The 12,318-nt window shown below is 41.7% G+C and overlaps 1 protein-coding gene across 6 annotated transcripts in view; it reads right to left on the bottom strand.

Annotated features, from left to right (window-relative positions):
• mia3 (MIA SH3 domain ER export factor 3) overlaps positions 1-12,318 on the bottom strand; it is a 140,238-nt gene that overhangs the window by 4,715 nt on the left and 123,205 nt on the right. For 4 of the 6 annotated variants that reach the window (XM_058080769.1, XM_058080359.1, XM_058080442.1 and 1 more), the window contains 22 exons: positions 11,112-11,245; positions 10,938-11,024; positions 8,565-10,773; positions 8,032-8,346; positions 7,689-7,819; positions 6,402-6,533; positions 6,038-6,059; positions 5,873-5,961; positions 5,698-5,775; positions 5,123-5,233; positions 4,982-5,053; positions 4,792-4,896; positions 3,700-3,822; positions 3,530-3,617; positions 3,400-3,452; positions 3,227-3,317; positions 3,007-3,145; positions 1,937-2,099; positions 1,823-1,858; positions 1,676-1,743; positions 1,465-1,550; positions 270-383 (listed from right to left, as the gene is read on the bottom strand). In XM_058080769.1, the coding sequence (XP_057936752.1) occupies positions 270-383; positions 1,465-1,550; positions 1,676-1,743; positions 1,823-1,858; positions 1,937-2,099; positions 3,007-3,145; positions 3,227-3,317; positions 3,400-3,452; positions 3,530-3,617; positions 3,700-3,822; positions 4,792-4,896; positions 4,982-5,053; positions 5,123-5,233; positions 5,698-5,775; positions 5,873-5,961; positions 6,038-6,059; positions 6,402-6,533; positions 7,689-7,819; positions 8,032-8,346; positions 8,565-10,773; positions 10,938-10,997 (4,285 nt within the window). In that variant the 5' untranslated portion in view covers positions 10,998-11,024; positions 11,112-11,245. The remainder of the gene's footprint in view (positions 1-269; positions 384-1,464; positions 1,551-1,675; positions 1,744-1,822; positions 1,859-1,936; positions 2,100-3,006; positions 3,146-3,226; positions 3,318-3,399; positions 3,453-3,529; positions 3,618-3,699; positions 3,823-4,791; positions 4,897-4,981; positions 5,054-5,122; positions 5,234-5,697; positions 5,776-5,872; positions 5,962-6,037; positions 6,060-6,401; positions 6,534-7,688; positions 7,820-8,031; positions 8,347-8,564; positions 10,774-10,937; positions 11,025-11,111; positions 11,246-12,318) is intronic. The other 2 variants (XM_058080518.1, XM_058080682.1) reach the window with 1 other exon arrangement.

The following is a 12,318-nucleotide window of genomic DNA, read 5'->3' as shown; positions in this document are numbered from 1 at the left end:
CATTCACAATTTGACTCCACAAGTATAAGAGAATATACATGACTACTTAAAGCCAAGCCAAAAAAAAGGTACTACTATGTATGGACTTTGGAGAGAAGAAGAGGCAAGAGGAAATCAAATCTTCGTGGGTTGAGGAAGAAAAACAAAAACATGAAGAATTCAAGTGTGAAGAAGGTCGTAGGGGAGAAACGGTGAAGAAGGCTGAAGTGGAGAGATGACCGAGCGGGGGGAAATAAAAGCTGAAGAAGGAATCCAAAAAAAGGACTCACCATACGGGTCAATTCTCCGACCCACAGGGGCAGAGGGAGGGCGCCTGGGACCCTCGATCATTAACGGCGGGGATGGCGCCCCCCCACTCACGGGAGAGGGCCCATATGAATCACCTGTTGCGGTCAAAAAAAATTGCGGAGACCTCCTTAAAGTTCGGGTCAGAACTTGAACCGCAGCCACAACTGAAGTGGGTGTTGGTTTCAGTCTTGTATAGCAGGCACCATAGGAGGGAAACCATCATGATTAGGGATCAACCGATATGGTTTTTTGGGGGCCGATGCAGATAACGATTTTTTTCCATCACCCTTACCCGATGGCCGATTTTGCTTGGGCCGATATTTGTGGCCGATACTGCTTTTGATCCCTCAATTTACATGAAAAAATGACAATGATAAATATTACAGGTCTCATGTTTAAACAAATATTTATGTAAACACTTTCTTAAACACACATTTAAACGGCATTATCAACTTTAAAAGGAATAAATATTCAACCATGTGCAAAACATTTCTGTCGTAGTTTAAGTTTTATCTAGCATCGATGCGATGACAGCTCCTCAGCAGCGTGACGCGCACCCCCCGCCTCCACACACACAAACATCACACTGACACAATTTAGTACGATATATAAAACATTCAAGTTTGTGTTGTGCACGATAAAGAGATCTCAAAAGCAGACACGGCTGCTCCAATTCATTCTGTGTGTGTGTGTGTGTGTGTGTGTGTGCGTGCTCGGAGGGAGCGCACACACGTAACACGACACGCATTTAAAGTTGCATAGTTGTTCATTCTTGTTCTGCTCAACTAGTGAGAGTGCTTTTATTCGTCTGTTGCGTTGGTATGTGATGTTTTTGGGCTTTCTTTGTTGTCACACCGTGACTTAAACTGTTATGCCTAGCGATCACCCAGTGAAATGTGATGGGCTTAGTAAAGTGTTAAAAGCAAGCTAACTCTATTACTTGTGAAATCGCGCCCTTGTTGTGATTCAACAGTGGGGGCGGGGTACCGCGACGAAGTGTGTTGCGGGGTCCTCTGCCGCCGGGGCAACACAAAGCTGCCCTGGCGGATGCCTGACTTTAAATCATGCGTGCGCATTGGCCGATACAAGGAAAAAACACAAATATCGGCCCGATATATCGGTCGATCCTTAATCATGATTACTAAAGTAGAGAGCAGACGTGCGAGGCCAGCTCACCTTGACGAACGCCAGCAGCTTGTCCCGAGTTGGGTCTGAAGAGAGGAGCGCGTTGCTCATTCAGCTGAGCGGTCAGTCCTGCTAACCTGTGAAGGCAGGAGGGGAAAAAAAATTCAATTACAGTCGCTTTCAAAAATGTTAGTGATTCTTAATTAGCACAATAATTCTCAAAAGGGGAAAAAGCAGAAAATAAAGTGCAGGTTTCGCTTACTTTTCACGCAGTTTTGAGGATTCAAGTTTTTCTTGATTCAAAGCTCGCTCCGCGTTACGAGCATTCACCTATGAAAACAGGTTGAAATTGAAATATTAACATGCTAGCCCCATTCCTGAACAAACCGGTATAGTTTGTGCAGCATACCCAGTTTGAATGTGTTTTGTTCTCCTGTTCTTTAATCTAAAAAGAAAAAAAAAAAAGAGGGTCAGATTAAGCAGGGCTTGGGAGTGTGACGTCTGTTTTTAGTTTGGATTCTACCTGCTCCTTATAGACTTCCTCCGTCTTCTTCATCTGCTCCTCCATTTCATTAATGCGCTGACGCAAGACTTTGACCTGCTCCTCGGCCTCCACGGCTTTCCCTCCTACTTCGGACAGCATGTTCTCTTTGCTGCGACGCTCCAGCTCCTCCTTGGTGAGCCTCCTGTGACATCACAAACAACAACATGCTGTCTTAAATGGCACCTTGCTTTCAATAGATGCCAGCGATCTCAGCAGTTTTAAAGTCGCTACATTGGCTCCCCGTCCGCTTCAGGATCGATTTTAAGGTTCTCGTACTGGTTTTTAAATGTCTTAAAGGCCTTGCACCTTCTTATTTATCTGATCTGCTTTTACCATATCAACCCCTGCTGACCCTGCGGTCCTCCGGCACTTGCCTTTTAACAATACCAAAACCCAGAACGAAAACCCACGGTGAGGCAGCATTTAGCCACTATGGCCCCCACCGGTGGAACAGCCTGCCGGAGAGCCTCAGGACTGCGGAGACTGTTGATATATTTTAAAAAAAAAGATTAAAGACACACCTGTTTAATCAGGTTTTTAACTAATATTTTTAAACTTTTCTTATGTTTTTTATCTTTTTAGTCCTATTTTATGCTTTTAGTCTTTAGCTTTTAACTCCAGTGTTTCCTCAGGGGAGGGTCCTCCACACTGGGGGCTGTGTCGGGTCTGCTGAGGGGGTGCCATCCTTGGGTCCCTTCGACCCGGGCCGGCTGGGGGTTCATCCCTTTAATGTGGGGGTCCGCCCCGGGTGCTGGTGCCCTGATGGCACGGCCTGCGGCTCCTCCCAGTGTGGACGGCCCCAAAAGTGGCGTTTCCTTGATCCTCAGTGCCATGCCATGTCTCCCTACTGTGTGTGATTGTGTGTGTCTAATATAGAGGGTGTGAGGGAGGGGCATTCTTAGTATTTGTTTTTCCTTTTAATTGTAGTAATTGTTTTTAATTCTGTAAAGCACTTTGTGTTGCATGTCTTTGCAGGAAAAGTGCTATACAAATAAAGTTGATTTGATTTGAAATGAACACTCTCAAGCGTTATATTTTAAGTAACTTACTGCTGCAGAGCATTTTCCTTCTGTTGGTACATTTCCACCATGATTTCATTCTTCTGCTGCAGGATCTTGAGCTGGTTTTCCACATGGCTCTTCTCACCTTTGAGGGTGGCAATGGCATGCTCCAGTTCCTGGTGCTTTTCTGTGGCACAAGGTCAAACCGTAAAACACTGTCCTATATCACTTTGTCATAATATTCATGTTCTCTGTGAGCCACACACACCTTCCAGAGCGTTCCTGGACTTTTCCTCGTGAAGGAGTTTGGACATAAATCGGTCTCGCTCTTCTTCGATCACTGAGAGTGTGGTTTGGACCTGGATAAGATGATCACAAGTGGTTTAGGACTCCACACAACATTTACATAAGTCAGAACTATGTTAAGTTTGGCTATGTTACCCTGGAAACATCCATCATCTGCTTGATCCTGTTCTTCACTGCAGTCTTCTTATCTGTACAAGACACAAGAATACATTGTGACAAGCTGTCCAAATTCCATTTTGTGCCATCTTCCCTTAGCTGGACCTACCAGGTGCTACTTCGCCGTTCACTAACATCTTACCATCACCTTTTTGCAACTCACAAGCATCGAGATCAGCCAGGAGTTCTGACAAAACCTGCAAGATTTTTTTTGTGGTGAGCAAATTGTTGATTTTTTGAAGCATCACAACAACCAAGTAATATAAAAAAAGTGCCGACCTCCACATTGTGATCTTTGAGCACCACAGAGTCCTCCAGCTCTTTTTGGGCCTTTTGATAGACTTTAATCTGTTCACTGAGCGTGATGTGTTTGTCCTCCCAGTCTTTTATGGTACCTTTAAGCTGGAAAAATGAGAAAATAAATGCACTGTTGTTCACAAAAGTACTCCGAATGCAGAACTACATCAAGGCTGACACAAAATCAATGGGTAAGCAACTACAACTACATTAATTCCCGCTTTACCCAAGGGAACAAAACATAATTAAATCCAACACAAATACAGCATACAAGGTCCAATGCCACTTTTGCATTGCGCATTACATCTGTTTTGGGCATCCACTTCAAAATAGCATTGCGGGAACCTGAAAACTGTTCGTCATTGGACGAAGCATCAAAATGAGACGCTCAGATTTCTCTGTGCTTTTTAAAATATGATTTTTTTTTACCAGTATTATAGCCGTGAAGGGGAAGGACAAAGTAAGAAGCCAAAAACCTACCACTTCCACACGGTATGGGAGAACTTTAACCAGTATTATAACCAGAATATGATTTTAACCAGTATTATAGCCCTGAAGAGGAAGAAGGACAAAGTAAGAAGCCAAAAACCTACCACTTCCACACGGTATGGGAGAACTTTTTTTCCTCTATTTCATGTCAGACATGCTATGGCTAACTTTGGTGTGTAGGTAATTCAAATGTAAGGTCTTGCCTCATCATTAGTAACATTATTGATGCCTAGTGATCATAATGCTACATACGTATAACTTCTCTTACAATATACATATATACATATATATATATATATTTTTTTTTCACGAATAATAGCCCATAGTCCAACCACAAAACAGCAGTCATTTATTCATTAATTTTTGAAACGTGATGTAGCGAGGGATGACTCTTTGGGAAACACTGGAACAGGACAAATTTAAATGTACCACGTTTAAGCATTTTGTTTTTTTTACATATTTTACATTTTGTTTTTATACATGGATGGAACTGAATCAAAATTAAAATGCAGGACACAAAAAATGAATCTAAACCTCTAAAAACCTTGAAACACTCAAATGGGTTTAAACACAAAATGGCCTTACATTTTTATTTTCTTCTTTCAGGGCCGCAAGCTCCTTCTCAAGGCATTTGTGCTGAACATTCCTTGCATCCTCCCGGATCTTGGCCTCATCCAAGAGAACAGTAGTCTGAGGCAAATGTGTTGCATTTATTACACACATTGAAATGAAATCTCACAGGATTAATTGATCAAAACATAATTATGATTTGTACCTTAGCTAAGGCTTCCTGGACTTTCTTCCTGCTCAGCTGTAGCTTCTCGTTTGACTTCTCCAACTTTTGTATCTATGTAAAAGAGACCGGTGTGCATCGTGAGTCAGAGTGTTCATATTACAATACTGATCATTTATTTACCCGGTCTCCAATTTGTATTGAGTTTTGTTTTTCTTCTTCAAGCTGTTTTTGGTACAACCTCTTCTCCTCCGCCATGTCCTCATGTTGTTTTTCCGCCTCCAAAACCCGACTCTATGAAAAGTACAGAAAAAATGGGGTAAAAAGTCAATGCAGTAAACAGTAACAAAAAAGTTACTATACAACAGTGTGGTTTTCCATGTACATTCGTGTGTGTCCATTTTACCACCCACATTGTCCGTGTAGTACAGTTACATTGTGTGTTCCACGTGTGGTACTTGTTATTTTTGGTTGCACTGAGTGAGGTAGGCGTTTGGGTTGATACGTTCCTGTTAGTTCATGATGTGTTAAATATCAGACGGAGTCACACACTAAAAGAACACCACCTCAAGCAAGTTGAAGTTGGCCTCTGACTATTTTAACAATGAGAAACAAGATTGATTTTCTCCTTATAAATGGCCCAATTATGGAGGTTAAAAGCACAAAAAGGGAGAGTTTTCCCACAAAAATCTGTATTGCAGGATCACCAATACTTCGCAAATCCACCGTATTGCTAATATGTAACAGAACCATCTTACCTCCAACTGTTGCATCTTTTTCACTGCACAGCTAACTGTCTCTGCAGACTCTTTTTGACTTTCTTTCAGTAGTTCAGTCTAATAGAGGACAAATGCAGGAAAACAAAACTTAGAAACAACAAAACAAAGCATTCAATAGATGAATATGGACATTTCCCCTCCCTCCCAAGCTTACCTGTTTCTGGAGTTCAGACATTCTCGCCAGCGTATCATTCTTCTCATTTTTAAGTGCTTGGATTTGATCAGCCAGTCTTTTTTCATCCACTGAACGGAAGTGTATTAGTTAGCTATGAATGACTAGTTAACATTGTGACTTATTTCTGGGAAGAATAAAACTTACCAAGATATTCCCTCTTATTTACCTGCAAAGGAGCAATTAATACAATTTAATAATGCTGGAAATTATGAATGAGAAAATTAACTACCAATTAATTGTGTTTATTTTATTTATGTTCAGATAATGAATGTGAATATCACTCTGAATGTCTGTTTCCCACGTCAGTGTTGCAGAATAACGCTCCTGTGTTGTCAGCTGATGATATGTCGCCGTCCTTTAGACAGCAAACTAACTGAGACTGAATGAACAGCGCCTCTGCTTATTGCAGCCGAGTCATGCACTCAATTTTGCCTCAATTACTTTCAAGCAAAATTTCATCTGTTGTGCAAACTGCAAAATTCACACTTCACATTATGTGAACACTCACCGCTAGCACCGTTTTCCAGAAGAAGATGGTGAAGGTCATGACTCCAACCATAGCAGTGATGATGACGGCCTGCCATGGACAGCCAAAGAAGTTTTCCCCAGGCTTCCACTCGTCTGGCAGCAGTGAAATAATCTGAGGACAAAATCACAACTGTCTCATTAAGGGGTTTAAGTCCGAGGAAAGGGAAAAGGCTGAATGTGTGCCTGGGAAACTCACGATGAAGCATTAAGTGAATGAGTGGCTGCAGTGTCTTACAAATACAAACACACACAAGATGACACCTACACGCAAAGCTAATTATGTTGCTAGTAGTGACTTGATGTGAATAAGCACCGCCAAATGCTTAACACGTCAGCGCGTCATTAAAACATAATACATAATATCCGTCATGAGTATAAGCAATGTCTTTTTATACTCACATGTTGAAGCTCCTTGAGAAAAACCATGTAGAAATGATTCAGTTCAGTGACAGAACGTGTTAGCATGTCGCTCTCCGTTTAGCCCAGCTAGCACAACTACGCTAGTTTGACAGATGCTAGCCTTTTAGCGCGTTAGCTAAAAATAGACGCTACAAAACAAAACAGCGTCAAAGGCCAGCGTGTGAGCTATAAATGGGCCACCCTTTACTAATATTACAATAAATACCACAAAGTAGAGGCGAGTTATTGCTGGATTTGGAAACGGTAGTTGGGCAACCGGCGATTATCATTACGAGCCGTCGAATCACATTCACTGTCGATCCCGTTTGACAGACTCGTTAGCCATGCGATAGCGTGCTAGCTATATTACGACAAGCGACACTGGGACAAAGATAGACAGAAGAAGGTTGCTGATGAAATGACACGACCGACTGTCAAGATGATTATCGCTGCCAGAAAAAGACCAAACGTTTAAGATAATAGCTGCCCGCTTAAGCACCGGCTGTGTTGAACTTCAGCCTTTCGTTGCCAGTCAATAACACAGGAGGAGGAGTAGGGCCATGAGGCGTTCAAGACAACTCGGAAATTGGCGGTGTTCTGCATGTTTTAGTACTAAAGCGCACTGATACCTGATGGAACCAATTACTGTACATAAATATTTGATATTGCTGTTAAAATACAACATCGACACAACAAAAAGGTCAACTGAGGGATTCATGGCAACAAACAATGAAAATAAATACAATTAAACAATATAACCAGAAGATATGATTACGAAATGAGCATTTAAGCACGATCCTGTTTTTTATGAAGTGGAATTAAACACATCGATGAAAAACATACTAGGGACGTTGGCGCTTCTACTTACAGTAAGTGTCCACTCTATAACTTTAGTCTTCATCAATGCAGCAACAGAACACACAAAGGCAAATCCATTTGAGAGTGTTCCCACTTCTTCGTCGTGAAATTCAGGTGATGCATCCATGGAGTCCAAAGATCCTGCATACACCAATTTAACAAAGTGTTCAACTCCCTAAACACAACCACTAAACCTGGCAAACAAAGGAGGTGATTTTGGTATATAAACTCAGTAGTTGTCATTATAAATTGGATTTAATCAAGTTATTGTGTGGGATGCATTGTGGCCATTTATGACAATATTAGCTTTACAACCAATAACTAATTTGACTGGAAAAAAACCTGTTACCAACCTGAGGGTGAGTTCTCCACCTCGGTGAGGCCCATCTCTAAGGGATTTTCCAATGTAGCTTGCGGGAACTTTTGCATCTCATCTGACGTGCTGAAACTCGGCTGGTTTTCTTTGTTTTTGTTGAAGTGTCCGCCATCCTCCCCTACGTTAATATCCCGCGTGGCGTGCGATTCATCCAAGACGATCTGTTCTTTAGTCACTTCTGTCGCATGTTCCAGGAGATCTGTGATGTTGTCATCACTCTCTACCTCCGAAATGTTAGCTTTCTCCACTTCTTCAACCATGCGAGGCAAATCTTCAGGTTTATCTGCAATGACTGACACACACAATACCTTTAGACTAGAGATCGTAGATAAGGAAGGTATTTTTTTTGCTCCTTGAAAAAAAAAACAACAAACTCTGGTAAAGATGGGGAGACAACTACCATTCTATGTGGGTAACCATGATTGAGCAAGAGATACATGATTAAAAAAATCGTGGACGTCTTATATGCGGATCAATATGGAAAAAAACAGACATAAAAAGAATACCTACCCTGGTCATGATCTGATGCTTTCTCTGTTGCCAAAGGTGTGCTATCACTCGCTGCCGAATACTTCTGCCGCAGGTGGAACGCTAGCTCCTGGAAGTCATCGAGTATTTCCGTTTCCTCATCTTGCATGCCCATTCGCTGCTCATCGTCATGCTTTGCATCTCGGCTGTCCAGCATCTGTTCAATTTCATCCAAGATGGTGTTCTCCGAGGTCTCCAAGATGTTCTCCAGCGCATCTTCCATGTCTTGCACTGTGCCGGAGTGGGCGAGACGGGTAGCCTGCAGCTCGATGTCCAGGTCTGAGAACATGGCTTCTACTTTGAAGAGATTCTTGAGCCCTAGAAATTTCTGAAAGCGCACCATCTTCTCCAGGCTGTAGTATCCTTGCAGCAGAGTTAGTCTCAGCACACTGTCGCTGTATTTTGGCTCGGGAGTCGAGGGTGGGCTTGTCTTCGCTGAGTCATGCGACTGCGACAAATAAAGTGCATTTTCATCTTCAAGTAGTTCTTCGATTTCCTCAAATTTATCTTCATGGATCTCTGCATCGTTCTTATCCATGTCGAGGGGTCTCTCATCAATAGGTGGCTCGTCCTGTTTTTCATTATCGCTTTCAAGTCCAAGTTGGATGGAATCTTCTGCTGCATTAGCCTCAGGTTTCTTAGGCAAATCTAAGGATTCAATCTCTTTTGAAGACACACCACTAATAGTTTCTGGAATAATTTCTGGAATTTCTTCTTGTAGTTCTGTTTTATTTTCACGCAACACCTCCTCCAGGTTGTCCGTATGCTCCATTGCAATGCCGATGTGTGTATCTTCTTTAACAATCGGTGGATCCTCTTCCTTTTTGTCCCTGCTCGGTTCATCTGTCACTTTATTGGGTAAATAATCCTGTGGGTCATTTTGTCTAATACGATTAGATATGACTGCACTCGTTCCTTCTTGTCGTTCTGGCTCATGAGTGGGTTTCGGGGTTTCATTTTCAAGATCCTCATGTTTGACGGCTATGGCATCAGAACCATGGTCAAGATCAAACGGTTCCCCGAGAATTGATTCTGGTGAATCTTGAGTCTCTGTTGTTTTGTCATCATGGTGTCCAAATGCAGAATCTGTTGATTCATTATGGACTGAGTCTAGGTTTTCTGGTACTTTGTTTTCTTCGGGGTGTACAACTGCAGAATCTGGTAAATCTCGACGGATCGAATCAAGGTTATCTGGTGCTTCCTTTTCTTCAGGGTGTTCAACTATAGATTCAGGCGAAGTGCTGAGAATCGAATGAAGGTTACCGGGTGCTTTGTTTTCTTCAGGGTGTCCAAATGATGAATCCGGTGAATCACTATGGACTGTATCTATGTTCTCTTCTGCTGTTTCCTCAAAATCCTGAATGGTTTCTGCCACTGGCTCTTCCTCGTCATCATCTTCTTCTTCTTCTGAACTCGTTTCCCTATCTGTCTTCACTCCACCGGTTACAGCTGAAAAAAAGTCATCGAATAACGTTTTTGTGACCTCTTCTTTGGTTTTTGGTTTGTCATGTGTCGCCAGAGGATTTTCTTGATCTTTGTGGGGAACAGAAGTTGGAGTGTCAGCCGCCTCATCTTCTTCTTCTTCTTCAGAGAAAGACAGCAATGGAGTTGGTTCATCTTCAAAGAGATCCTCAAGCATTTCTTCCTGCTCGTATGGAGTGACTTTCGTGGTGAACTCCGCATCTGTAGCGACGGCGTCGAAGGTCGAGCCAAAGGTGGTTTTTAAATCTAAGATTTTCTCTCCTGGAGAAGTCGAGATTGTTTGACTTTCTGACAAGAGATCGTCTTTGTGCTGAGGGTTCTCTTCAAGCGGTTTGCGGACATCTTTGGCTTCCTGATTTTCAAACTCACTATCTTCAGGAAAAGAGGATTTGGTTGGTGGTTGTTCATTCTGTTGGTCTTCTGCAGCCCTGTCAGTGTCATCAAGTGGAGGCACTTCTTGAGTGGCGGGAGAGTCACTTGCCATATTAAGTTCAGGCAAAGAGGCACTTTGATCATGTGGGACCAGGCCAATATCAGGAGTTATTACATTGCTGTCAATCACCTCCTCTTGCTTCTCCTCTGGCACTTGGGTTAAGTCGGAATCACCAATAACTCCACTGTCACTCTCCTTTGATGAGCCCAAAAGAGAGTCTATCTCATAGTTGTCGAAGCGGTCAAATCCGGTGTCAAAACAGACGAAATCTGTCTCCTGTAAAGCAGACAGAGGAACGGATTTCCGACATCACTGCTTTTTAAACAAATAAAATGCAAATAATGCACTGATTTCCAACCACAATGCTTTGCCCCAATGTACAATAGAACCTCAGTTTTTGGTTGGGAAAAATGGAAATGATGTACATGAACATGTTGTACCTCTGTTGGAATTTCAAATTCTTTATCAGTATACACATGGTTGACAGCAAGGAGGTCCATTGGGAAATAACCAAAATGGCTTCCAACCTGTAGACAAGAAGCACAAACATATGTCAACTCTACATATGACAGAGAGGCTAATGACGGCATAGCTCTTCAGTAGAATATACTCACGCTCCCGGCCCATATGCCAGGTTGTCTTCCTGACAATTTGTAGTACACATAGACAGTTTCTGATTTCTTGAATGACAAGAAGCGACAGTCCGGTCCTGAGAAATCTTCCACTGCTTTCCCACGACACAGGAGCACTGGAAAAAAAAGGGTTTTAGATTTTAAATGTGTGTAGTTATTGATCAGGTTGTTTCCAAACAACATTTTATCGACACAAAAAGGTGTGGAGGCTTTCCAGTACTGAGAGAAGACTGGTTTTAAATCCTTCATGTTATGTTATATTTAACATGTTAGGAAGAGAACGAGGAGCTGAAGTTGTTTTGTTGTGTTTGTGTGTTTATTAGTCACATGCGTTCAGGGGAGTCTGGTGAGGCAAAACTTGATGAGAAATAAAAAAACAAATACTATTTGTCCGATCAACTGTATTCTAAATGTGTTTACTGTGCGAGTCCAAGCATTTTTTAAGATTTTCTTCAGTAAAACTCGCTGAAATTGCACATTTCCTTATTTCCTCCAACATAATGTTACAGAAACATTTATTATACACCATGACTTTAATGTATGTGTGACATAATTACTATTGCAATAAAATACTCCAAAATGTATGTGCGGCATTTGCAGTACCGCTTCATCCTGCAAGCAAAACCTGATGAAAAATAAAAAACAAATACTATTTGTCCGATCAACTGTATTCTAAATGTGTTTACTGTATGAGGAGTCCAAAATTTTTAACATTTTCTTCAGTAAAACTCACTGAAATTGCACATTTCCTTATTTCCTCCAACATAATGTTGCAGAAACATTTATTATACACCATGACTTTAATGTATGTGTGACAATATTGCTATTGCAATAAAATACTCCAAAATGTATGTGCGGCATTTGCAGTAACGCTTCATCCTGCAGGAGTGGGGGTTTGTGTGAGCTGGATGGTGCTTGTCACTGCCACCCTTCCATAGAAAAAGAGACGTTTATATACCCAATATTACTGGGAGGTGATCAGACTCAGAAAGGCTACATGTACTTAAGTTTGTATAACAACAAAAGGTTATGAACACAAATGTTTTCAGAAAAAATATATAAATACGAATATAAACCATGAATCTCACCTTACAGCAATGTTTTTATGGTTTTGGATCATTTCCGTGTATGGGGCTTGTGCCCCTTATCGGCCACCGTATCTTTTACAGTTAGCTGAGATTTTATCTTA

This window comes from Doryrhamphus excisus, chromosome 1 (genome assembly GCF_030265055.1).
Source record: "Doryrhamphus excisus isolate RoL2022-K1 chromosome 1, RoL_Dexc_1.0, whole genome shotgun sequence".
In the NCBI taxonomy this organism is placed as follows: domain Eukaryota; kingdom Metazoa; phylum Chordata; class Actinopteri; order Syngnathiformes; family Syngnathidae; genus Doryrhamphus; species Doryrhamphus excisus.
This window is presented reverse-complemented; position numbering and strand designations above follow the sequence as displayed.